At 40.8% G+C, this 26,288-nt stretch overlaps 2 protein-coding genes across 7 annotated transcripts; one reads left to right on the top strand and one right to left on the bottom strand.

Annotated features, from left to right (window-relative positions):
• Positions 1 to 1,167: 1,167 nt before the first annotated feature.
• Positions 1,168 to 9,566, bottom strand: LOC100009510 (butyrophilin-like protein 1). 5 transcript variants are annotated; one of them, XM_008249233.5, is made up of 10 exons: positions 9,294 to 9,566; positions 8,630 to 8,766; positions 5,767 to 6,117; positions 4,820 to 5,101; positions 4,485 to 4,685; positions 3,916 to 3,936; positions 3,803 to 3,829; positions 3,599 to 3,625; positions 2,601 to 2,627; positions 1,168 to 1,950 (listed from the first exon to the last, which is right to left on the bottom strand). In XM_008249233.5, exons 2-10 carry the CDS (start codon positions 8,709 to 8,711, stop codon positions 1,451 to 1,453), a joined length of 1,518 nt encoding a protein of 505 aa, XP_008247455.3. In that variant the 5' UTR covers positions 8,712 to 8,766; positions 9,294 to 9,566; the 3' UTR covers positions 1,168 to 1,450. The 5 variants fall into 5 exon arrangements, with proteins under 5 accessions (XP_008247455.3, XP_089189397.1, XP_089189398.1 ...); XM_089333271.1 differs by lacking the exons at positions 1,168 to 1,950; positions 2,601 to 2,627 and having other exon boundaries at positions 3,591 to 4,044; positions 9,250 to 9,566; XM_089333272.1 differs by lacking the exons at positions 1,168 to 1,950; positions 2,601 to 2,627 and having other exon boundaries at positions 3,591 to 4,044; positions 9,254 to 9,566.
• A 2,733-nt stretch (positions 9,567 to 12,299) lies between these two features.
• On the top strand, positions 12,300 to 25,257 carry LOC100351205 (butyrophilin subfamily 1 member A1-like). Of its 2 annotated transcripts, none has more exons than XM_008249235.5 (10): positions 12,300 to 12,588; positions 13,041 to 13,158; positions 13,671 to 14,018; positions 18,207 to 18,488; positions 18,609 to 18,776; positions 19,629 to 19,649; positions 19,736 to 19,762; positions 20,890 to 20,916; positions 21,112 to 21,138; positions 22,922 to 25,257. In XM_008249235.5, the coding sequence occupies exons 2-10, from the start codon at positions 13,080 to 13,082 to the stop codon at positions 23,578 to 23,580; spliced, it is 1,638 nt and encodes a 545-aa protein (XP_008247457.4). In that variant the 5' UTR covers positions 12,300 to 12,588; positions 13,041 to 13,079; the 3' UTR covers positions 23,581 to 25,257. The 2 variants fall into 2 exon arrangements, with proteins under 2 accessions (XP_008247457.4, XP_069930812.2); XM_070074711.2 differs by having other exon boundaries at positions 13,031 to 13,158; positions 22,922 to 25,254.
• The last annotated feature ends 1,031 nt before the right edge of the window (positions 25,258 to 26,288 follow it).

The raw sequence follows: 26,288 nt of genomic DNA, 5'->3' as shown, positions 1-26,288 counted from the left end.
ATTGCTAAACAACTTAGGACTTTTGGGTCTTTCTTGTTTTTAATATTTAATCATCAGAACTGTGGCTGTTTTGAGTCTAATGCTAATTATTTCCTGCTAATAAGACAAGAATCTTAAGTTCTTCATGTCCCAGTTTCAGTACCCAACGCCCACTGAATTTGCAAAGATTTCCAGCCAGGCTGATAGGAACATACTATTGCCATCCCTGTTTGAGTACTGGATACTGTTTCCTGTAATTGTTTGTTACAATGTAATTAATGGTTTTGATTGGAAGGGGAAAAAGAAGAATCTTCCCCCTACTTAGAATTTCCCAATATGTAATTATTCGCTTTATTAATATCTAAGGCAAAGCAATGGAATTTTCCTCTCTTCCTCCTCCAGTATGTGCTCACTTCATTATGGTGGCCCCAGAGCCACATCATGTTAACATCATCACATTTGTTAGAACTGGATTGTAATTGACATTTTTTTCTTTCCTACAATTATCCTTGCATTTAATATCTAATCTTGTCTGGTTATCAAATTAAAATTTAAGTTTTCTCCTTAAACATTTGTAAATAGCATTGTTTTGTAGTTTTATTCAGTGTTGCTGTTTTGCTCTTGAGAACTATGATGTTCATTTAATTTTTATTTCTTTGAACATTGCTTTAGCCATGCTAGTCTATGTGTAGTCCAAAGAACTGTGCTGTATACAATTTATTCTTCACCAGTTCTTTACTAAACAAACACAGAAAGAGTGTAAACAAAGCTTACAGAGCCAATTGATAGAATAATTTTACTTATACTGAATAGTTTTTAAAAAAATTTTTATTTGTTTATTTGAGAGAGAGAATTACAGACACAGAGAGGGAGAGACAAGCGGAAGGTTCTCCATTTGCTGGTCCACTTCCCAAATGGCCACAATGGCCAGAGCTGAGCACAGCTTAGCTGAGCTGAGCCAATTTGAAGCCAGGAGCCAGGAGCCTCCCTTGTCCTGGGCCTCCGACATGGGTACAGGGGCCCAAGCACCTGGGCCATCCTCCACTGCCCTCCCGGGCCACAGCAAAGATTTGGATTGGAAGAGGAGCAGCTGGGACCCAAACTGGCATACCCACATGGGATCCCAGCCCACCATGACACAGCAACGGCCCCTTATGCAGAATCGAATACTAAAATAATTGCCACGTCTTTCTAATTGCACATATTTGCTTTTATTCATGCCATTCTTGTAGCAGTTCATTTTAGGAAATTATCAATCTGGAAAATATTGAATATAAAGTTAGAAATTACATTTACAAAAATAATGAAAGAAACCTGATTCTTCTCTGCAGATTGTTCAAGGAATACCACTTTTTATGTAATAATCTCTATCCATGAGTACCCGTGGAGACCCCATGCTCAGTGGTGCCTGGGGTCACTGATCAGGACTGGAGTCCTGGGCTGCAGCATTTGTGTGAGATCTGCCTCTAAGTCAGTCAGTGGGCTGTGCACATATGGAGAACTCCACGGGTTTATGAATGAAGTAAGGATACAGTGATCCAGAGAAGCTGGGTTCAGTGAAGGAAAAGATGTGGTCACCACTATCTATGTCATAGAAAGAAACATCACTATCCCCATAATCTAAGAAAATCACAATCTTTTGTGGATCCTTTTCTATATGGAGAGTCTCCTCTTTAAAAATGTCTTGGAAACAGTAGCCAAGAGCCCGGTATGTACCTCGCTTCTTCTCTAAGACTCTGAATTTTTTCTTTGATGGTTCGCTGGATGATGCATTCTTAACCGTATTTTCTTCAAAAATGCCTAGCGTCCACTCATCAGCATCCTTAATGTCCACCTCCCAGTAATGTCTCCCTGATGTGAAATATCTTTGTTTCAATGAGATGAGATTCTGTGACTCCTTCCTGTGGTTCTCTTTTCCTTCTGTTCCAGAACTGTTCTCAGAAAGCCTTTCATTATTTATAGTCACCACAGCTAGAAGAACAAAAAAGAACCACCACTGAATATTTCAGAAAGTTGTTGCACAGATAAAACTCTAAAGAAACAAAGAAAATTAGGAGCTAGTGGTATAACAACACCTCTCATGGTGTGTATGTTGGGCTGGAATGTCCTCTCAAGGTGCATTTGATGGGACTCTTCTTGTTTTATATCATCTTTGCTACAATTAGCATCTGGGCAGAGTGCCAGAGTGGGCCAGGACTTGCAATATTTACTTGAGAATATTTTCTTTCCATGTTCTTTATAAATTAGGACCGTGATTTAATTTATAGAAGAATAAATGTCTACACATTCATCACCGTGTAATAGGTCTCACATAAACTAATCTCTAAAAATAGCAGCTGACTCTGCATTTCCAGCACCTATTACTTTGGGGTCTCCTCAGCTGAAAGGTTACATTAATTCCTGTTTTCAAAACTTAGTGGACCCCACAGACAAGAAAGCAGGCCAATATGTGGAGATGGAAACACAACCAGTTAATAGTTCAGGGTAGCATTTGATGACTTTCATGGTCTTCCATCTCTTTACCAGAATAATGGTACCTTGTCTTTTCCACTAGAAAATGGTGTTAATAAGGGAAAATGAGGAATGAAAGGTACATTGGAAAGAGGCCAAAAATCACTCACCAGGCTCGAACTTTTCCTTCCTCCAGTCTGAAAAAGAGCAATGCAAATTCAAGGGCATGCACCCAGGGAATGAAAAACAGAAGATGCTTCCTACCCTGGATGGCTACTTTCTCCTCCCAACTTTCCTCACTTCCTCCCAAAACCCCTCAGTCTCCAGTAGATCCAGAAACTATAGGACAAGTGAGATGCTGTCTGTGCTCTGTCTCAGCTTAGGTAGTTTTCCAAACTGTTTAAATCTATGCTCCTATATATCAATTCTTACTTGGTTTGTCTTGAATAGATAAAATTCTATTTAATATATACTTCCAGCTACAAAATATATTATCTGTTTTTATGTTTTAAGATTTATTTATTTATTTGAAAGGCAGAATTACAGAGAGATTGGGAGAGAGAGAGAAAGAGAGAGAATCTTTCATCTGCTGGTTTACTCCCCAACTGGCCATAACAACAGAAGTTGAGCCAGGCCAAATCTGGGAGCCTGAAACACCATCCAAGTCTCCCACATGGGTGGCAGGAGCCCAGGTACTTGGGTCATCTTCACTGCCTCCCCAGGCAAATTGACAGGGAGCTGGATTAGAAGTGGAGCAGCTGGGACTAGTACCAGTTCTCATATGGGATGCCAGTGCTGCTGGCGGCAGCTTGGTCTATTGCACCACAAAACCAGCCCCTATATTATTATTCTTTTATACCTTATTTGTTTATTTGTGGTATAAAAATACTGATGCAATAGATTCATTTTTTGACCAAAATCACTCTGAATTCTCCGTCCCCCTTCTCAACGTGAACAGACTAACAATGAGGCCTACACCAGCCTGTTGTGAAATTCACCAGGTAGTAATGACTTCCCCTTTCACTTTACCTCTAATTACCACACATTGATACCAAATACATTTCCACAAGTTGCAAGTGGGCAGGGGTATGTGCATGTACGTGTGTGTGTTTGTGGGACCCTGTTTAATGTCTATAGATACTAGGCAAGATTTAGGAGCATTATTTACCAGGATACAGCAGGGCCTTCTTCCAATCTGAAACAGAACAAACCCAGGTAAGCCAAGGTGAGGTAGTAATCTGTGATCTCACATTCCTTCCTTTCCTCCTCTTTTTCTTCCATTATTTCATCTTTTGTCTTTTCCTCTAAGGAGAGGAGCTAAGAAAGGATGAGACACCGGGGCATCAGGTAGGGGAAAGGCCAAGTCTCTTACCTTGAAGGTACAGTTCCTTACGCTGTTCTGAAAGAAACAACATCCCATGAGAGTCCCAGACAGGCATGAAAGGGGAAACAAACTACAGGGGCATGAGAGGCAGTAGGACTTACTGAGCTCTTTTTCGAGGCTTTCTGAAAGAGAAGGAGATATAAAACCCGTCAGCTGAGATTTTAGCTGTCCCTGAGTTTGGGGAGTAGTCAGATGAATTAGATTTGGCCTTCTCTTAAGGATCTCGTATTCTGGGTGAGAAGGGGCAGCAAACATGGATGCCCAGTCTAAAATAGCAAGTGCTAAGAAAAGTAGGGGATGCCTTGGGGTCACAGGGGAAGAAATAGCCATGCTTCATAAGACTTCAGAATTTCTTGGGTTTGTCAGAAGCTTACTCTTGAAGTACGAGTAGGGAGAGAATTCTGGGGAAAACATGTACAGAAGGAGAGAGAAATAGTTCTGACTGGGTGTGAGGCAGCCGTGGTGTGGTTTGAGGAGCCACATTTTGAGGCCTCCTTACCACGGTGCCCTGATCCAGCTTCCCACAGGGTTTTCTCCTCTGCACAAGACTCCTAGCTCTGCAGAATGCCTGGTCCCCTGTGTTTCCTGTGAAATCTCTGATTTCCCTATCTACCCAGTCCTCCCCAGCTTTTGCATGAACCTCTAATTTGCCCTGGTAACCACAATTTACCTTTGCTCTTAAATGCCTCTTCTTTTCCCTTCTTCACCCTATCTCTTTCTTTAGCTTTTCTTTCAGTTCTCTTTATCTCCCTCTCTTTGGCTTGACGTTCTCTCCAGCCAATGTAGGTGATCCCAACGAGGAGGAGACTCAGCACGGGGACCGTCCAAGCCAGGGCGGCTTTCCACGGAGACACCCTGGGGAAGAAGGGCTCTGCACAGGGGCGTACAGAGGCACTGTCAGCGACCAGCCTGGAGGAAGCGCTGCTGTTTCCCCAGGACTCTCTGCCGGCCTCCTCCCCACTTCCTGTCCTTACTCCTCCCTGGTGAGGCTTGGGCCCCAATCACCTGGGAGGAAGATGGCTGATGCGAGCTCCTGACGGGAGAGGGGATTCTGGATGGAGCAGGTCACATTGCCCAAGGAGCTGTCCTTGACAACGAGAGAAGCCTCCACCTGGAAGAGCCCATCGCCGTCCTGGGTCTGAGACTCGGGCGGCGATAGCAGCTTCCCGCCCGTGCTGTCTCTCCACTGCACCGTTGGCTTTGGGAACCAGCCTTCTGAGGAGCACAGCACTCGGATCCCACCGTCCTCAGGCCCCGTCATGTGAACACGAGGGACCGTGCCCAGGCCTGGGGAGAGAAAGCAGTTACCTGAGGTCTCGGGATCTCAGAGCGCAGGGTCTCTGAGGCCCTTCACTGAGGAGGAGACTGGAGCTCGGATGTGAGCCTTAGGCTGACTTGTGGCTCTGTTTTGAAATCAACTTACTGCCTTAGCAATGTATTTGGACTGAGAGAGCTTCTGGGTCATTTAGTGAAGAGGAAATAACAGGGACAGTTGAAACCAAACAAAAAATCTAATTCTGTTACTTAGTTTTCTCTCCTGATTAGGTTAAAATAATGCTTGAGGCTGTCAGTACTTAATACTACTGCTGAATAAATTTTCTGGGAACTTTTGTATGTCAAAACATCTTTTTTTTTTTTTTTTTTTGACAGGCAGAGTGGACAGTGAGAGAGAGAGAGAGAGAGAAAGGTCTTCCCTTTTTGCCATTGGTTCACCCTCCAATGGCCGCCGCGGCCGGCGCACCGCGCTGATCCGAAAACATCTTTAGATGTATTTTAGAGTGGTTAGCATAGACAGTCTTAGCCTTAGGTACAACCTAGGAAGCAGGCGTTTTACAAGGCAAAAATAGTGTGTCAGCACATCCCAGATGGCAAGCTGTGCAGGTGAGGAATCCAGAGGTCCTACCTTGCTCCTGGCTTTGCAGCATGCCCCACACGCTGCCAAGGTCACATACCTTCAACATTCAACTCCACAGTGGCCTCTCGCGAGATGTCACCGTCTCTAAAATAACACCGGTACTGGCCATCGTCAGAGGCCCGGACATTCTGTATCAGCAGGGTCACACTCCCCGTGTCAATGGAGTCGGTCACCAACTGGGTCCTGCCACGGTACTCCAGCATCTGCTCCTCACTGTGCTCCTGTCCGTCCTGGAAAACCAGCACCGCCGGGGAGATCTGCGCTCGGTACCACCGGATGTGCATGCCAGCGGCACTCTGCTCAGGGGACAGCTGGCAGGGTAGAGTGGCGTCTGCCCCAAGTGAGACCACGATAGGCTCAGCAGGACCCTTCACAGAAAACTGGGACCCTGCAGGGAAACCAGGCACAGATGGTGGGAATGAGTGACAGAGGTTGAGATTATAAGCCCAGTGATATTTCTTGATTTGGGAACTCAAACATATTTCTTATTTGTATAATTTTTCCAGAAAAATAATATGTGTTTTAAAATTTAAAAATTTATCTCTATAAAAAAATCTGTGCATATATAAATTTATATATATATACATGTATATATAATGTTTTCTCCAACTATATTCCTCTTACTCTCTTCCAACAGATTCCACTCATTTCTTCAGAAGTAACAACTATTGATAGTTTGGCATTTGAAAGGGCATTCCAAATAGTATTTATATGTAAATTATGTAGAAGAGATTTATTGATAATTAAATGTGGCAAAGTAACCCACTAAGCAATTATCTTTTCTGAAGGGGAGGAGAGTGGAGGTTATAACTCTCCTCACTCACACCTTTCTGTCCTAGGAGGGTAAGTAGACACTAGACATTTCTGACCTTGACCTTGCCCTGGGTTGGGAAAGGGAGACAAGATTTTATCCTAAAGATAAAAGTAGACTTTTAGGGGCTGATGCCATGGCACAGTAGGTTAATCTTTTGCCTGCAGCGCCGGCATTCCGTATGGGCACTGATTCTAGTCCCAGCTGCTCCTCTTCCGATCCATCTCTCTGCTGTTCCTGGGATAGCAGTAGAAGATGGCCCAAGTCCTTGGGCCCCTGCACCCATGTGGGAGACCCAGAAGAAGCTCCTGGCTCCTGGCTTCAGATCGGCACAGCTCCAGCCATTGCGGCCATCTGGGGAGTGAACCAAAGGAAGGAAGACCTTTCTCTCTGTCTCTTCCTCTCACTTTCTGTAACTCTACCTCTGAAATAAATAAAATATTTTTTAAAAAAAGTAGACTTTTAAAGGAAGATAGGGCTTTTTATTTATTTGCAAATAACTATGAAGGCTTTAAACCTTAAAGAATTTTTTCCTATGAAAATTACTTTCATGAAAAAGGTACAGGAAACAAAGGTTTGTGTGTCTGTGTTGAGAGGCAGGCAGCCCTTATTAAAGATGAAGGAGGTGCCGCAGAGAAAATGGAGATTTTGTCTGAGTTGTGAAATAGGCTCCTTCATCAAGTCACCTGAGCCATCCAATTAAAATTTTTAGTTAAAAAAAATTTAGTTGTTTATTTTCATTGCATTTGCAAGAGACATAAAGAGGAGTGAGGTCCTCATTCTGCTGATTTACTCTTCAAATACCCTCAAAAGATGGTGCTGGGCCAGGCAGAAACCAGGAGCCCAAAACTTAATCCTACTCCCATGTGGTTTGAGCCATTACTCACTGCCAGGGCGTGCATTTGCAGCAAGAAAACATCTTTATTGTAGAAACCCACGGTCACAAAGTGACTGGTAAAACTTGCATAGGCAGAGGCACAGGACATTGCGGTGCCCAGGTCCCACAAGTGTGATGATTCTGGGGTGGGAAGAATTCAGAACAGAGTGGCTGTGTGGGTGCCCAGGAGGACTGAGTACAAAAGGCAAGGGCATATGAACTTAGAGAAAGTGGCACTGACCAGCTGAGAGTGTGGACCAGACAGTCTAGGCAAGGAGAATGACAGTAGCCATTGTGCTGGATTGAGGCAGTGGTCCCCATTCTATTTCATCCCTGCATAAAATACTGGGTACTGTTGAAACTCAGGAGATATATGTTTTTAGCTACTTGATATTAGGATGTTGGCAATACACAGTGTGTGAGGAATTTAATTTAGAAAAAGGTATTTGGCATTACATGTAGCGAAAGCATAGTGGAAAAAATCATTGTGAATTCTTCATGTGAGATCATTATATAGCAACTGCTGCAACAACAGACATTTTAGTACTTGTAGTTGGCTCTACTTGTTTTTTCACTGTCTGCACCATCATTTTCAAGCTTTTCCTAAATCAGTGAATATTTACACTGCTTCCAACAATTGCTACAGACAGCATATCACACACATGGGAAAGCATTTCTGTAGAACAAAATTTTTATAGAATTTTTGAGTTAGCATGCATGTACATTGAAGTTTTTGGTACTCACCATCTAACTGACATCAAATTAAGGGGATGATAAGAAAAAAAATCATTCTTGTGATCTTGCATTTGGTTTATCTCCAAATCTGGCATCTGAAGCTTCATCCTATGGAACCTTTTATTTTATGAAGGGAAGACTCATGTCCCAGAAAGAATAGTAGTTTGTCCAAGATCTTAATCAATTAGAACTCAGAAGCTCTGGGTCTAAATTTGTGTACTCTAGACTTTCCTTGGCAGGGTGAAAATTACAAAGAATATTTTCACTAACAGATAAATCAAAGGTCAATAGGCTAAAGTCACCTATAATCAGTGACATTGTAGATAAATATTACAAGTATGATTTTACAAGATCTACCCAAAGGAGTAAGGGGAGATGATGTGAGAGAGTTTTCTTGACTGACACATATTTCCATTTATGTAAGAGGAGACATTGAAAAGAACCCAATAAATAAAAAGTATGAGGCAGAACACTGACCTGCTGAATACCAGATGAACATCTGGAGAAGGAGCGAAGGGAGAAGAAAACCAGATGGAGACAGCCTGGGAAAACGCAGCATCTTCGTCAGAGCAGAGGGAAATGTTCACTCTGACAGTGAATTATGTTGAATTATTCTGTAAGAGAAGGGGGTGAGACAGCCAGCAGTTTAAGAGTTCTTTAAGAAAAAAGAATTTTCTGTTCAAAGACTTAACTTTATATTTTATTTGGGCTAATTCCCCCTTACAGACCTTAAGACAAGCAGCATCAACTCCCCCTCCTCCCTGCTCAGTGGATTTTCCTTCTCTTTCTCTCTTTTTTATTTTCCTGAAAACCAACTGCTGCTACATTAAGTGTAGAATACTGTAAACTATTCTCTTGTGCTCTGCTTCTGTCTTGCTTCTCTGTAGAGTCACCTCACCAGGGCTCTCTTGGAATTGAAAACAATAAGTCAACACTGAACAATTGAAGTCAAACAGAACCAGATCACTCTCCTCAGCCAATCTATCTTCAGTTTTTTTGCATTTGTTTGTTTATTTACCAAAAACAGCTCTTGTGACTTAACTCCTTTTCTCCCCCTAAGCCCCAGAACTTAAGCCCCTGTTTGCCAGTAACCTCACCTACCACAGAAACCTCTGCAGATCACCACATATTTCTCTCTCACCATCTAGATGGAGCTGATGGATTTCTGGAAGCTTCTGGTCTCCTCAGTGCACCAATAAGCCTGGCTCCGTAGGCAGTTTGCACCTGGTTGTTCTCATAGTCAGCATCCAAGGGTGTGGCTTCAGGGTCTGGAGCTGGCAGGTTTCTAACTTCACTAAATTGGGAAAAATAGTCTTGAGAAGAGGGGCACACCTTGCTGCCAAGATGCACAGGTTTGTGAATGTCGTTCCCGGAAGGAATCTAAGAAGAAAACTGCAGCCTGACTTTGCTGAAGTCTTCAGTTATTTTAAAAGAGAAAGTAATAAAGTTCACTGCAGGGTACTTTGAACTGGGTTGGGTTACAGAGTAAGACCTGGAATATGTGCCCTTGTTGAAAATGTAGGTCCCTTCTCTCACTAGCAGAGGGCTGAAATCACATTATTCAGAGTGAAGGAAGCATCTTCCTGTGTGATGTTCAGATTTGTGCGTCTTTGCAATGTTCAAATTACTAAATCTATTTATTAGAGAATAAAAGCAAAAGAAGCGTAATTTCTTCTTACCATACTCTAATTGACATTAGAGGGCACTTGTAGAGTGGTGCAGGGGAAAGATCAGAGTTCAGAAATGGAGGGCTCTTTGTTCCACAGACTTAGGGCCCCCAATGGGAGACTAGAAAGAGTAACACGATTGTCCCAGACGTAGAATGTGTTCAGAGGAGCTTGCTTTCCATTTCATATTCTTCCTGAGCTCAGTTTTTCTTCATGTCAACAAGGTTTACCGATAATCAGGGACCCAAGCAATTGTCTAAATAGTAGGACTGATCTGCTAACAGTTTGGCTGAAGGCACCAACTCCTAAATGAATATTCTTTAGTCTCCATTAGGGGCATGCAGCTTTTTAGAAATCTAATCAATTAACATATAATCCACATACAGAATACATGAGTTTGGAAATGTACACTTCAAAGAAGTTTCACAAATGCTTACACTAATGTAACCACTACCTTGATCAAAATATAAAACAGTTTTGACTCTTGAATATTTCCCTCACATTCATTTTCAGCCACACCAGTCATATCAACAGTATTCTAATACAAATTATGATGGTTTAACCCTGTCTACTCTAAAACTTCAAAAACAACAACAAAAGGAATCATACACTGTATGAAATGTATGCTTTATGATTTGGATCCTTTGGCTAAACAAAATGATTTTTGAGATTTAGTGATGTTGTGTATATCAGCATTTTGTATATTTACCGCTGTTTAATATTACATTGTATGAATACCATGAGATACTTTGATACATGTATAAAATGTGCAATGTTCAAATCAAGATATGCATATCTATCTCTTAAAAATATTTATCATTTATTCACAGTAAAAAACATTCAAAATTCTTTCTTCTAGTTTTTTAAAATATACTATATATTATCTTTATCTATAGTCATGCTACTGTGCAATAGGATACCAGTACTTATGTATTTCTCCTAACTATAACTTAATACCCATTGATTAATCTTTATCCACCCCCCATACTCTCTTAAACTCTGGTAATGATTATTCTGTCAGCTTCTGTGAGATCAATATTTTCAGATTCCACATATGAATGAGATCATGCAGTACTGTCTTTCTGTACTTCACTTAACATAATATTCTTATCTCACTTAACATAATGTCCTCTAATTCCTTATATTACAAATAACTGTACTGCCTTCTATTACTGAATAGCATTCCATTGTGTGTATACAACACATTTTCTTCATCCATTCATCCACTGATGGACACCCTCTTTTATAGGACTGTTGGGAATATGAATTAGTGCAGCCGTTATGGAGAATTGTAGGGAGATTGCCCAGAAAACTAAAAATAGATCTACTATATGACCCAGCTATCTTACTTTGGGATATACATCCAAAGAAATTTAAATCAGCATATCACAGAAATACAGCTTTGTGTTCATCACATCACTATTCACAATGGCTAATAAATGGAATCAACCTAGATGTCTGTCAGTGGACAGGTGGATAAAGAAAATATAAATACATAATGAAAAATATAATATATATAAATACATAATGAAAAATACCTAGCCATAAATAAAAATGAAATCCTGACATTTGCAGCAAAATGAGTGAAATCAGAGGTTATTATATTAAGTATAATAAATGAATCACACGAAGACAATTAGTGTATGTTCTCACTATGGAGGCTTTAAAAAGTTGAGCTGAATTTAGAACTGTGATTACTAGAAACTAGGAAGGGTGACTAGAGGAGAAATAGGGGCAATTTTGGTAACTGCTACCAAGGCATAGTCAGAATTAAAAAAAAAAAAAAGGAAAGAAGGGTGGATTGAGTGGGGGAGGGAGTTTAAGAAGTAAGGTTATCTTCTTAGAATTGTCTCCATGAAGTACATGAAATCTGTTCTCTTTATATTAATAAATTTTCAAAAGAACTATGAAGGTAGAATTAATGAGTTCTATGTTCTACAGCACAGTGAGGCAATTGTACTCCTCAATACTGGATTATGTACTGTATAAAGAGGAGCTCATAACCGCCATACATAAAGAAAAGAGAAAGAAACATAAATGTTAACTACTTTTGTCAGTTTACATTTTATACATGTGTGGAATAACGTCATACTCCATAAACCTGTGCAAGTATCACATATTAATCTAAAAGTAGATATATGTTGCTGGCCTCTTAGTGCTTTGTGCACTACTTCACCTAATAATCACACAAAAGTTTCAGGGCATGTAGTATTATGACACTTATTGCCAGATGACAAAACTGAGGTGCAAAGAGACTGTATAACTTGCTCAAAATCTTAAGCTCATAAGTCCCCTCAGCAGGGTTAACTTAGGAAGTCAAGTTCTAACACCTGCGCTAGTAACTAGGCTCACACAGTATTTCTCCAGAAGAAAGAAATCAGTTGTTTCTGATCCTTTCTATCTCTTCTATGCATGTAATTATAAGATAAATTTATTATCTTTACCAGGTCAAAGTCCTTTTTTCTTGCTTTATTTTACTTTCAGTTTTGAATATGTTAGGGTGGCCAAGGAGAAGCCCGTTGCTGAAGGGATTCTGTGTAGGAGGCTTCTTGCTTCCAACTTCTGAATTCCTTTCGAAAGCTACCTAAGGTTACTCCTACGGCCCCACATTCTCAAAGCAGCTTAGACCAAGAGGCATAGGAGAGCCCTTTGAGCACCAAAGAAGGGAAGTGGAAAGAGTGGTAGGGAGGTGTTCAAGCTGGTGCCGGCGTAGTGCAGGGTCTGAGAAGTTCAGGATGCCTCCGTCTCTCTAAGAGGAACCTAAAAGCTGTGAGTGTTGCGCGAGCAGTTTCTGGGTGATGGGCAAGAGCGAGGGGAGAGAGGATCTGGGTCAGGATTGTGTGGGGTGGTGGAGGACCGGCTGAGTTCTGTCTGCTCCTTCTCTATGCAGGGATGAGTGGGGAGGCATTTCATGGAGCCCAGAGTGACGTTTGTGCTAAAGCCCTTTCTCTCCAAGGCTGCTCATGCCTCCCCTCCACCTCCTTACCCAAGAGACAGAATGTCTCCTTGAATAAAAGAAGAGTTTAGACAGGGTGTACCCTTGTGGAGGGTGGCTACTGACTGTTTACCTGGAGAAGAGAAACACAAAATATACATTGTGCGTCAAAGTCTTCCTCGGGTTTCCTGGCGGCTGTCTGAGGGACACAGGGGACTGCTTCTTAGAAGCCACAGTCTTTTGGCCCCGTGAGTCCCACTCTTGTTACCCCTGCAGTGATTTGCAGGACCCACCTCCACATCATCCCGCCCCCACGCTGGGAAACATGGCGAGTCCCCTGCACATCTCCATGCCAACAGAGCTCCTCTCTATCCTGCTTCTCCAGGCGGCCATATGGGGCTCAGGTGAGGATATTTTATGTTTTTATAACGAAGTTCTCTTGTTTTCTGAATAGAAGAATTGAATCACTTCTCATATAAATCTATGCTAATTCTAAAATCCTCTATTTTGCCAGAATGATTTATTCGCTTGTGCATCAGGACAAATTAGCCACCAGGTAGAATTATTTCACCTATGCCATCTGATTCATTCAGTTCTCAGCTTCATGATGAATGCATTTTCTGAATGCTGCCAAAGTTCTGGGTAAAAGCTCTAGCTTTGTGATTTTCCACCTGCTTCATAGAATTTACTACTCTTGCAATTTAAAAATCACTTGCTTCATGTGAAACTAACCTGGTGTTTGTAAGCTCCTCAAAAGCGGAAGCCCTTGTTGCCTTGATCCCTACCAGACCTTCAGGCTGAATATGCGCCGTCTATACTTGAGAGAATGAGATGTTGGTGGGCCTCTACTGGGACTGTGTTCTAAAATGCCCGGTCGTTCTGACACTCTTTTTACATTTGGTTCTGTTGATTCCAGATTCCTTCATAGTGAGCGGCCCCTCGGAGCCCATTGTGGCTAAGCTAGGCTCAGAAACCGTGCTGCCCTGTCAGGTGGACCCACCCATGAATGTGGAGACCATGGAGCTGCGGTGGTTCCGCTCGCAGTACTCAGAGGTTGTGTATGCCTATCGGGACGGAATGGCGCAGGTGGAGGAACAGCTCGTAGATTTCAAAGGGCGGGCAGAGCTGGTGAAGGACTACATCTCCGAGGGCAAAGTAGCCGTGAGAATCCACAGTCTCCGGGTCTCAGACAACGGGATGTACAAGTGTTTCTTTAAACGAGACAACGACTTTGAAGAAGCCACTTTGGAGCTCAAGATCATAAGTAAGTAATTCTCTGCAAATACAGGTAACTCAAGGAAATGTGAGTGACCCATATCTGATTTGATAAGATGATGTTAAATAGGGCACAAACCAGAATTAGAGGTGCTTGAAGCTGTTCAACGTTATAGACACTAGATTTTACCCCAGATGCTGTTGATCTGGGTGCACATGTATTATGCTATACCTTAAAGATGAGCCACTTCAGCGATTGACCTTATGCTCAGTGGATTAAGCTTCCGTGCCTGGGACCAAGTCCTACCTCTGCTTCTAATTCAGCTTCCTGCTAATACTGGGAGGTGGCAGCAGATGATGGCTGAATTATTTGGGTCTCTGCCATCCACTTGAGAGACCTGGATAGAATTCCTGACTCTTGGTGTAAGCTTGGCTCAGCCGTCTGTTGCAGGCATTTGGAGAATGAACCAGAGGATGAAAATCTCTCTCTCTCTCTCTCCCCTCTCTCTCTCTCTCTCTCTCTCTCCTCTCTCTATCCACTCTGGCTTTCAGATAAATAAACTTTAAAAATGAATTATTTCTATAAATATCTACTATGAAAATAAATAATTTATTCCCCACCCATGTCTCTCCTCATGACAGATATGAATGTCTTTTCATGTATGTCTCACTTTCCTGTTTATGTCCTTTAATTAACTGTGTGTGGCTTCATGGAGGGACTGTTTTCGGAAATTTTTTGTCAATTTATAGTCACTTTTTTAATCATATAATTATTGGAAGCATCCTTTCATCTCTATTTGTCTTATAATTGTATGCTGTCTTTAATTAGAAGAGTTTTTAAACATACATATAGAACTATCAACATTATCTTTCATTCTTCTTGGTTTTTTATGGAAGTTTTTATATCAATGTTGCCAAAAATATTCCACCTTCCTGTGTCCTGATACTTTTTCTGAAAATACACTGGAATTTTAATACTGGCTTTATATGTGTCACTACATAAATTTTCAAAAAATAAACTTGAAAAACTAGTTCCCAGATCAGGAAACAGAACATAATTAGAACCAGGGGGCCAGCGCTGTGGTGTAGGGGATAAAGCCACCGTCTGCCATGCTGGGATCCCATGGGCACCCATTCGAGTCCCGGCTGCTCCACTTCCAATCTAGTTCTCTGTTATGGCCTAAGAAAGCAGCAGAAGATGTCACAAGAGCTTGGACCACTGCACTCACATGGTAGACCCAGAAGAAGCCCCTGGCTCCTGGCTTCGGATTTGCTTAGCTCCAGCCATTGTGGCCATTTGGGGAGTGAACCAGCAAATGGAAGACCTCTTTATCTCTCTGCCTCTGCCTCTCTCTAGCTCTGCCTTTCAAATAAATAAATAAATAAATCTTTAAAGAAAAAAAAAAAGCCAGGAAATCTGTGTCTCCCCTTTCAGTCACTATTTCCTCACAGGAAATGACTAGCCTGATTTCTAACCTCAGAGATTAGTTTTGTGTTTTTTTTTTTTTTAAGTGAAAATTTATTTGAAAGAGTTACAAAGAAAGAGTGGAAGAGACAGACATTGTCCATCCACTGGTTCATTCCCCAATGGCTGCAATAGCTAGGGCTGGGCATGGCTGAAGCCAGGAACCTGGAACTCCATCAGAGTCTTCCAGGTTGAGTGACAGGGCCCAGGTACTTGGGCCATCTTCTGTTGCCCTCCTAGGCATATTTGCAAGGAGATGGATCGGAAGTGGATCAGCTGGGACTTGAACAAGAGCTCATGTGGGATGATGACGTCACAGGTGGCTGTTTAACCTGCTGCACCACATGCGATTTTGAATTTCACAAACTCTTTAATGTTTCTGTTTTATTGCTCAACATAATGTTTGTAAGTTTTCCCATGTAGTCACTTGTGTGTAAGTGTAATTCATTTCTGCCTTTTTAAAGTTATCTTGCTTTCAACATGTAAAACTTCAGCCTACAGAAATATTATTTTGGTGTAAAGTTTCATGGAATATCCAAAATATTTTCCAGTGTATGTTAGCTTATCTTTATGCCATTTGTAATTATTTTGGGAAATTTTAACCAATTTATACATATATCATTTTCCATTAATTTCTAGTGGAGATATCAGAGTGAAGTTTAAACTCTCTATATGATTATGGTAATTTATCTGTCCCCTTTTTTCACAGTGTCATGCTCTCAACTTTTTAAGTTTTGTATTTTTAAATTTTATTTTTTATTTATATAAAGGTAACAAATTTTATGTCTTTCAAATACACAGTTTTAAGAGCAAATGATACTTCCTCTCTTCCTTCCATCACACCTGCCCTCCTTCTTGTTTCCTTTCTTATTTTTCTTTTCCTTTTTGCAACGACATACTTTCAAAATACTTTATAACAACATGCTTAACCCTCTACTAATAAAGAATTGAACAAGTATTAAGAAAAAAAAAATCATTGTTCCTCAAGAGTATAGACAAGGGTTATAACAATGATCAAATCTCAACATTTCAATATTGCTCATATACATTACATTTTTTGGCCTCTTATATTAATAACTGTAAATAAGGGAAAACATGATATTTGTATTTTCAAGACTGGCTTATTTCACAAAGCAAAAGTGTCCAATTGCATCCATTTTGTTGTAAAAGGATTTCATTTTTTTAACAGCTGAGTAGTATTCCCTTATGTATATATACCACAATTAGCCTCTGCTAAGAGAAATTTTTTTCAACTGTGATATCTTTTTTATTTGTATGACCTGTCTTAAAGTAATAATTCTCAATGCTGTCTAGAATGGTATCTACAGTAGGCTCATGTTACCCATCTTTTTTATGTGTACTTTGCATAAGAAGCCAAATCCACTAGTTCTTGAAAGAAATAGTGACAAAATCTGTTCAGTCACATTACTGTGATTCTACTCTAGCATCCTCTCAGTGAGAAGTAAAAGATTTTCACAGACTCAGAACTCCCTCTTGGGAGTCATGCATTTGTCAGTATCTTCCCCGATCAGTCCACTGATTAATGGGGTACAAGTCTGACCTTTAGAAGCAAATGGTTTATTATATATCCATGCTTATCTTCCATTCTGTTAACCTTTGATATAGCCACTTCTGTGCTGAGGAATGGGTATCCCTTCTTTCTCAACACAGGTATAGCTTTTGTCTTCTTAGTTGGACTTGGAACTTCAACGGTTAAATTATCCCAGGAGGTTCAAGGTCTATTTTGTCTCTGTTCTCTTACTTCCCAATGTGACTCTGCTCCATTTTACTTAAGAACAGTTTCACTCAAACATTCACTTCCTTTGTTTAAGAGAGTTGGCAGCTCCCTTGAGTAATTCTGAGATGGATTATTTTCCAGATTGCTTTGTTTCCCTAAAGGGTATCCTCCCTAGGTCAGGGTCTGGTAATAAATATTAGCTCTGCTGTAATTTTTAGCACCAGAAAGATAGTGTAGTTAAAGTTCTTGATGCATGTCCTACATCTGAGATATTGGAGTAAGACTGAGCTAGACATACCATATGATATGAGGTACACTAATATGTAATCTTAGAAGTCAGGGTACTCACTGTCTGTGAGACATAGTGGGTTGTTCTAGAATCTGCTACTGTTATGTTCAATCTATTTGTAAATTCAATCTGACATGAACTGAAGAAACATAAATGTGTTGGCCAGGGAGAAGAAGGAGTAAGGTTTCAAAATAACTAGAAGAAACTTTACTTCTCCAGACACTCACATCATCTAGCTTCCTTCTTTTTATCTGTACTCTGGCAAAGATAGAAAATTTGGAAAAAATTGCAAAGGTAGATTGTTGAAGGAACTATCAGAAATCTCATTCTAAGCTCAAATAGTTTTCCTTGAGACTCCAGGAAATGGAATAGAAATTTATAAATAAAGATATGGAAATGTGGGTGTTTTTCTGAAACAATTCAACATAAACAAATTTCACTCAGCCCCTTTTCTGTTATCCTTCTGTGACCTAATTGCAAGTAAGCTTGGGTAGAGCGTATGTGACAGGCCTCAATGGATGTATTAATAACAGCTTCAAGTCTGCTATGATTTGTGAACCACAGATACTGATATCTGTCATGGGAGAACAGAAGCAGCCCCCTCCTCCCACACAGACCTTGGTCCTTCATCCATCTCCTGCAGACCTTGGTCTTTCATGCATCTCCCCACATCGGTGCTACTGTGTAACATTAGAGATTTCTGGACAAGCAACAGCAGGGTTTCACTTGAATGACTTCTCCACAGGTCTTGGTTCTGGCCCTCACATCCTCATGGTGGGTCCGGAAGATGAAGGAATAAGGCTGACGTGTACTGGCAAGGGATGGTTTCCCCAGCCTGAAATACAATGGAAAGGTGAAGGGGGAGAGAAGCTTCCATCGCTCTCTGAGGACGAGACCCAAGATGATGATGGATTGTTCCAGACAGAGGCATCCATCATCATTAGAGACAGATCAAAGAGAGAAGTGTCCTGCTCCATGAAGAACCCCTTCTTTGGACAAGAACAGGTGGAAACAATTTCTATCCCAGGTAAAGTCTTGCTTATTATGTGGATGGGGTGAGAGTCAGGAGGGAGTACTTGGGGATGAGATGGGGTAGGCTTGCCTGGTGTGTGTGTTTTTTTAATCACATGTGAGGGCTCTGCTTCAGAGTCCTTCTTCCCCAGGACCTCGCCTTGGAGGGCAGCATTTGCTGTGACTTTCTTCATGCTTCTGATTTGCCTGGGTGCTGTGGTGCTTCTGGCTTGGAAAAAAAAACAAGCAAAGAAGAGAGTGCAGAATGCCAAGGATGAAAAAGAAAAAGAAAGACAAGCCAAAGGTACACTGTGACTCATACATGGTGGGGTTTATAAATTTGTGGGTCTGTTAGACTGGCTTGATATAGGGTTGGCATCTGTTGGAACATGCAGATATATATACAGGTCTGCATTAGAATCCCAAGACCTTCAACAAACCATGGAGTCCAGGACCCCTGTGGGAAAAAAAAATAGAATCTAGTACTTGCTGATATAAACATGAAGTTAGAAAAACCAATCTTAGTAATTCTCAGCAAAGATACAGATTTTTTTGACTCAGTTAAAATTTAGAAGTATTTAGGATCTGGGCTTAGATTATAAACTAAAAAACAGACTTTAGATTTCTCTTATGTTTTTTTCCATTTTAGGATTGAAGAAAGAGCTTGATAAGGTCTCCTTTTTCCTAGCCTTGTAGAGAAATGGAGTCCTTACTCCATGCTTGGTGTCTCACATGCCATTATTTCTTTTCAGCCACACACAGCTCTTTATTTCTCTTGTGCTAGAATGACTCAGACATTGGAATTATCTGCTCTTCCAAAGTGTCAAGGCCTTTTATCCCCTTCCATAGATGTGTATATAGACCACACACAGTCTTGGAAATCTTCTCCAGTAGCCAAGGCCACTGCTTCACAATAGAATAATGCATCCAGTAATATAGGAAGGGAAGGGAAGCCCCACAGTTTGGGCAACATTGTCTTATATTTGCTGAGGGAGGCCATCAGTTCAGAGGCACTTACAGACCTGGGTCCATCAGTGTTAGAAAATGTGCTGTGTGTGCCCTAGGCCTGGTTGTGGGTCTGAGGGACATCATTGTTGGGAGCATCTTCATCTTTCTGCTATATAAAATCTATTCTGTTATTTTGTTTCCATTTTAGAAAACTTGGAGAAAGAGCTTGGTAAGTTCTCCTTTTTCTTTGCTTTGTAGAGAAATTAGAGTGTTTACTCCATGCTTGGCATCTCACAGGTCATTATTTCTTTTCAGCCACAAGGAAGGAACTGTATCAGCATGGTGAGTTCCACTGGTGTTATGGTTAAGCCATTCATCTCATCTGTCCCTCTGTCCTTTTTTTAAAAAAAATCATTTATTTATTTGAAAGGCAGAAGTATAAAAAGAGAAATACACACAGAGAGAAAAATATTCTATCCCTTGATCCACTCACCAATGGACACATCAACTAGGGTTGGGTCAGGCCAAAGCCAGGTGCCCAGAACTCCATCCATGTCTCCCATGCAGATGGCAGGGGCCCAAGTACTTCAGATATCTTCCACTACTTTCCCAGGAGGATTAGCAGGGAGTGCATCAGAAGTGGAGCAGCTGGAGCTCAAACCAGTCCTCTGATACAGGATTCTGGTATTGCAAGTGATGGCTTAATCCACTGAGCCACACTATGGGCCCCTGTCCCTCTGTTCTGATCACCTTCTATTCACCGTTTTTGGTGAAAGGGATCTTCCACCCTAAATTGCCTAAGATGGTGAAACACATGACATCTATACAGGACAGATGGAACTGAGAGCAGTGTATCAGTTACATGTACTCATGGCCTGGGGGAAGGGGACACTGTACATTACACAGGACCACAGAGGAGTTGCCCAAGAGAGTTAAGTGAACCATGAAGGGAGGTAAGAGGCAAACTGTAGCAACAAGAAGAGGAGGTGCTCACTATTTTCTGAGGAAGTAATGCGGCTTAGCTTGCTTGAATAAATTTGCATGCTGGCATGGAAATGATGCCCATTAGCTTGAGAACCAGGAGGGGCTCAGCTGGGTTGAGTATAGGGGTTTGAGCAGGGGAGGGAGCTTTCCTATCTGGTGGGGAGCAGGGGAACCTTTGTCACTTGAAGCAATGTGATCCCAAAGATGTCAGGGCAACACATAATATTTAGGCTTCAACATACAGCCCCACCTTCACACCTGCACCCTCTTCTCAAAGGACCAGACCCTTAGATTGGTGGAATGCTAAAAATGTCAGTAGACCAGAATATGTAAAAGAACACAAATACACTAGAATTATCATTAAGAGACAGACCACAGAAACAACACTTTCAGAAACCTCAGATTTCATATAGTCACAGTACATTTCATTCTCTGCAGTGAGGGCACCATGAATGGAAGCATCTAATTCTTTTCTTTTATTTCAGACTGGAAAAAAGCAAATTTATATGCTGGTGAGTAAATCTGATGCTGTCTGTGGCTTCAGCTGACCCAGGATCTTGTGAGATAGCAGACCATTGTCCAGAGACACGGCATCTTCTAGAGATTTTATTTTGAAACCAATGTGGGGTGGGTGGCAAAGGAATATCCCATTAGCTCACAAAATATGTTCTTGGCATGTTTTACCATAGAGTTTATTTTCTTTTTAGACTGGAGAAAGAAAAATTTCGAAGCAGGTGAGTTATTACCTTGTTCCACTCAACCTCTTCTATACAAATGAGAAGCACTCCTGAGAAGTCCTCTCATGGCCTTCATTCTAAGTCTCAATGGCTTCCTTTCTGTCCTGAGACCATGTATTCAAACAGCATGCATGGACGGTCTCTGACTTACAGCCTTTCAACTTTAAAATGGTAAAAAAGCAATTTGCATTTAGTAGAAACATTACTTCAAATTTGAATTTTGATCTTTTCCTTGTCAATGTATATCATGATGCTATTCTTAAATATTTTTCTATTTATTTATTTTCCTTTTATTTGAAAGTCAGATAGACATTGACAGAAAGAGACAGAGAGACAGAGCCATAGAGGCAGAGAGAGAGAAAGACAGAGGGAGAATATTTAAGTTGCTGGCTCATTTGCCAAATTTCCACACAACTGCTGGGCTTGGGCCAGGCAAAAGCCAAGAGCCCATAACTTCACCCAGATCTCCCACATAGGTGGCAAGGACTCAAGCACTTGGTTCATTAACTGCTGCCTCTCAGGTTGCACATTAGCTGGAAACTGGATCAGAAACAGCATAGTTGGGAGTAAAATCAGGCAATCTAAAATGCAATGTGGGCATCCCAAGTGTTTGCTTAAGCTGATTTGCCAAACATCCATCTCAACACAGTACTGTTTCATATCACTGGGCAGTAGCAGTGAGTTGCAGCTCCTGATCATCCAGGCAAACACTATCCAGGATAAACCACTGGATGCTCTGCAGGGTGCTGTGTTGATAGCATTTTTTGATATTGTGTTTTTATTTTGCCTCCCATTATATTATCAATAAATTACATGAAATTTTCAATACATTGTTGTAAAATAGGCTTTATGTTAGATGATTCTGCCCAACTATAAATGAATCTAAGGGATCTGGCTACATTTCAGATGGTACCAGGTAATCTATTTTTTTCAGGTAATCTTTTCTAGGATGTTAGGTAGAATAGGTGTATGAAGGACATTTTCAACTTGGTATTGTCAATTTACAACAGGCTTATTAGACCCACTGTAAGTCAAGGAGCATCTTTATATAACTATTTATTCAGTGCCAAGTAAATAAATATATCCTGATCTCTGGCTTAATAGGAAAATATTCATATAAATTGTGATACATATTTTGAAGGAATAAGAGATTATCAAGAATAAAAAAAGTGGATTAAAGGGTTTCCTAAACGGAATTATTATTTAAGCTGGCACTTCAGCAAATTCATGGATTTCTTCACATGAACAACATTGGAAGAATGCTTCAGTCAGAAGGAAGTTTATTGTATAACCAGCCTGACTCAGGAAAGAGCTTGTTGAATCACAATTAGAAAAATATAATAGGAGTACATGAGAAATAAATGATTTGGTCACTATATAAACCCATAGAAAAATGATACTGAATAGGCTTAAATGTAGGCAAGCACACAGTGACTGAGAAGATGACAAGACTTAACTCTTAAGAGAAAGAAAAAAAAATAACAGGCTATTTACAGAAGGGTGGAAGACCTCATCCTAAAATACACGACACTGAGGATTGTCAAAAGCAGTCATCCTGACTAGATTCTGGAACAGACGGTTACCTGAAGTCCTGTCCAGCTCTGGACTTCCACTTCCTCATGTGTCTCCTAGAACAGAACACAGGTTGTCTTGCCTACCCTTTGGTTGTCTTTGTCCTATTTCCTTCCTTTGTCCTTACACCGCGTTTCCATCTTTCTTAGGGCCAACAAGCCTCCCTGACTGACTGATCTTTTCTTCCTTGTTTTCCCCACCCCTGCAGTGGATGTTTCTCTGGATAAAAACACAGCTCACCGTGGCCTCACCATATCTGGGGATGGAAAACGTGTTTCTTTGGAAAAGAATGTTGTTCAGAACTCTGATGCTTCAAAAACACAGGGGACAGGAGGGTCTGGAACCATCTTCAGTGCTGTGGGTCAGAATTGCTTTGCCACAGGGAGATACTATTGGGAAGTAAAAGTACTTGGGGAGAAAGAAATGGGACACGGAGCTCGATGGGCTCTGGGTATTTGCCCTGAAACAGTGAATAGAGCAGGGTGGTTTGTGGAAAATACAGAGAAGAATTTCTGGTTGGTGGCCTACAAGGAAGGGAAGGTCACGACCCTCACCTCCAAGCCAGAGTCTCTGTCACTAAGAAGTTACCCTGAGAGGATAGGAGTTTTCCTGGACTGGGAGGCTGGGGATTTGTCCTTTTACAACATGGTGGATGGGTCCCACATCTATTCCTACACTGGCATCAACTTCTGTGGGAAATTCCAGCCTTATTTTAGCCTGCAAGGTGCTGGCACATCTATGACCATCTGCTCAGCTTCGGGTCAGACTGAAAATGTTCCCAGTTCTTCTGCAGAGACATCAGTAACTCACTTAAGGAACTCTGATACAGATGTCCCTCAGGAAACTAACACTCTATTATCTCCATAAGAAATAAAGTGTCAGCCCACAGGTACCCCGACTGCTTCTACTCAAGCTTCTTACAAGTGTGTTTTCCAAAAAGCTGTTCTGGGTGGAGTAGGTCCATTTCAACCCCTTTCAAAGAGGAAGAGGCAGGAAGAGAAACAGGGAAACTGGAAAAAATCCAGGGGGGATTTCCTGTACAGTTCTCAATGGGGAACAGCAGTGTCTTTGTGGACAGCAAGGTTTGTTACAGATAACGCCAAATAAGTATACGAGTCTTAAACCGTTGCTTAGTATGTGTTTATGCAAATACATTTAATTACATTAAAAATACCATGTATATGAGCAAAATTGACATTTTGAGATTTGATTGTTTCTAGCCCTTGTCTATACTCTTGAGGAACAGTGGTTTTTCTACTGACTACTTGTTGAGTTCTTTATTTAGTGGAGGGTTAAGCTTGTGATTATAAACTGTATTAAAACTATGTCATTGTGAAATTTAAAAGAAAACCAGGGGGAGGGAGGATGGGAATGAGGCAGGGAGGGAGGATAGGGTGGAAAGTATCATTATGCTATTAAAACTGTACATATAATAATATCTAAAATCTGTTCCTTTTATATAAATAAATAGTTATAAAATGAAAATATATATCTTCTTCTTTTTTTGCTGTTAGATGTGGAGGAGGTTGATGTTGTAATGGAAAGGTCACATTTCAATGAATTCTCAATACATGATACCACCATTGGAAATAAACAGAAATCTGCTAAACTCCATTGAAATGTAATAGCTCGGCTTGTGTGTTCTTCAGTTACCAGTGCTCCATGGCCTTCTAATGTTAGAGTCTGCCAAGGGGCAAAGTCCAATACAAAACCATAAATCAAGTCTTCTGAGTGGAGTGAGCCACTTTCTTTAGCAAATTCCCACTGTTTAATAAGTCCAAAATTGCATCCTTTGTGAGAATGTGAATGGCAAAGGAATTTGTATTGCAGTTTATATTTTCAGAGAGAAAATAGCTAAGTAGGAATGAAGAAACAACCGTATCCTTATGGATAAAGAGTCACTGCAAATATTACAACTTTTCTTTTTGACCATATTCTTTCCACTGTATGGATTTCTATTGGTCTTTACTGCATCCAAGCCTTCACCAGCTACTTAGCACCAAGGTTATGCCTTCAATGATATGATATATGAGCTTCTGTTGTTAAATGAATGCTGCTTTGTGGATAATAGAAAAGATACACTTAGATTTTTCTACACTACTGACAGGTCTTTAAGCTAAATTCTGAGAAGGTGTAGCCTCTTGCTGAAATTTCTCTATGCATAGTCACTAAGTGGTATTGAATACAGTATTTGTACCCGGGAAGAATCAATACAGAGCCCTGAATCCTAACTTCCACTTAAAGTAAAGAGAGGGCTTACACAGAGGTGATAAAGGCAGAAGAGGGGTTAATGAATGGTGGGAAAAATTAATAGGTTAATCAAATTAATGTGGTAAGGAGGGATTTCTGGACAACAGACTCTTGTACACAGGTGTCACAACAACAAATGGGAGTGAAACTATAATATAGAACAGAGACAATAATGGGTTCATTTAAGATATTTTACTTTTTAAAAATAAAATTATTTATCTATCATTATTTAAGAGGCAGGGGAAAGAGAGAGAGAAAAAAAGATCACTCCCCCAAAGACCTGAAATAGCCAGGGCTAGTCCAGGCTTGAAGTGGGATCCAGGAACACAACCCAGATCTCTTGAGTGGCTGGCAGGAGCGGAATTACCTAATCCATTACCCTTGCCTTCCAGGTCTGCACTAGTAGCAAGTTGTAGCCAGGAATGAGAGCTGAGAACTGAACCCCTCTCTTTTGTGAGAGATGAGCATCTTAACTGCTAAGCTAAATGCCTGGACCCTGAATATTTCACTCTTGTTGTACTCTTTGGAAATTCAGCATGAGATTTCCAAACGCATTTTTTTAAAACTTTTATTTAGCAAATGTAAATTTCCAAAGTACAGTTTATGGATTACAATGGCTTCCCCCACCCCATAACTTCCCTCCCACTTACACCCCTCCCATCTCCAGCTCCCTCTCCCATTCCATTCACATCAAGATCAATTTTCAATTATCTTAATATACAGAAGATCGATTTAGTATACATTAAGTAAAGATTTCATCACAAGCGCATTTTTAGAATCTCTTCTGCAGGGACCTAAATTCATGTTTTATTCTACAAGATTCTTCTACCCATCACATCTCCACTCATTTTAATGGGATTATGCCTTTCTGGAGGTGGACAATGAAAGACATTGTGAAGGTAGATGTCTTGTTTGATTCAGAGTTGTAGCAATGTCAGAGATACCAATGCCTGCATTAGCCTCATCTGTAACTGAGGGTAAGTTAACAAGCAGGGAGAGGTCTCCAAATAGCTTGTAGTTTCTGGAAAAGTAATGACCATAAATTCATCATCTGGCTTATTCCATTAATTCTTCATTGGTGGACAACTCTGGAAATCTTATTTTAATCAAGTTTATTACAATATGACAAGACATTTAAAAACTGAGTGACGACTAGAATGGTCAAATGCCTAAAACAAGAATTGTGTCTTATGTAGGATTATATCTCTATAGGTTGTATCTAACCCCAGGATGCAGTGAGCCTAAAGGTATGGACTCCTGCTTCTGGAGGTTGGTGCAATGATGATATTTGCCATTTTCCAAGCAGTGGGAGTCCTTTATTAGGA

This window comes from Oryctolagus cuniculus, chromosome 5, assembly GCF_051225735.1.
Source record: "Oryctolagus cuniculus isolate XC-2025 breed Fujian yellow rabbit chromosome 5, ASM5122573v1, whole genome shotgun sequence".
NCBI classification, from domain to species: domain Eukaryota; kingdom Metazoa; phylum Chordata; class Mammalia; order Lagomorpha; family Leporidae; genus Oryctolagus; species Oryctolagus cuniculus.
The sequence above is the reverse complement of the archived record's forward strand: the minus strand, read 5'-3'. Positions and strand labels throughout refer to the sequence as shown.

Excerpts from the sequence above, each read along its gene's own strand:
- LOC100351205 (XM_008249235.5), top strand. The coding sequence starts at position 13,080 with ATGGCGAGTCCCCTGCACATCTCCATGCCAACAGAGCTCCTCTCTATC. Across the intron at positions 18,777-19,628 it reads AAAAGAAAGACAAGCCAAAG|AAAACTTGGAGAAAGAGCTT; the intron begins GTACACTGTGAC and ends TTTCCATTTTAG. Across the intron at positions 21,139-22,921 it reads AAAGAAAAATTTCGAAGCAG|TGGATGTTTCTCTGGATAAA; the intron begins GTGAGTTATTAC and ends CCACCCCTGCAG.
- LOC100009510 (XM_008249233.5), bottom strand. The coding sequence starts at position 8,711 with ATGCTGCGTTTTCCCAGGCTGTCTCCATCTGGTTTTCTTCTCCCTTCG. Across the intron at positions 3,626-3,802 it reads TAAGGAACTGTACCTTCAAG|ATTGGAAGAAGGCCCTGCTG; the intron begins GTAAGAGACTTG and ends GTTCTGTTTCAG. Across the intron at positions 1,951-2,600 it reads GAAGGAAAAGTTCGAGCCTG|CTGTGGTGACTATAAATAAT; the intron begins GTGAGTGATTTT and ends TTGTTCTTCTAG.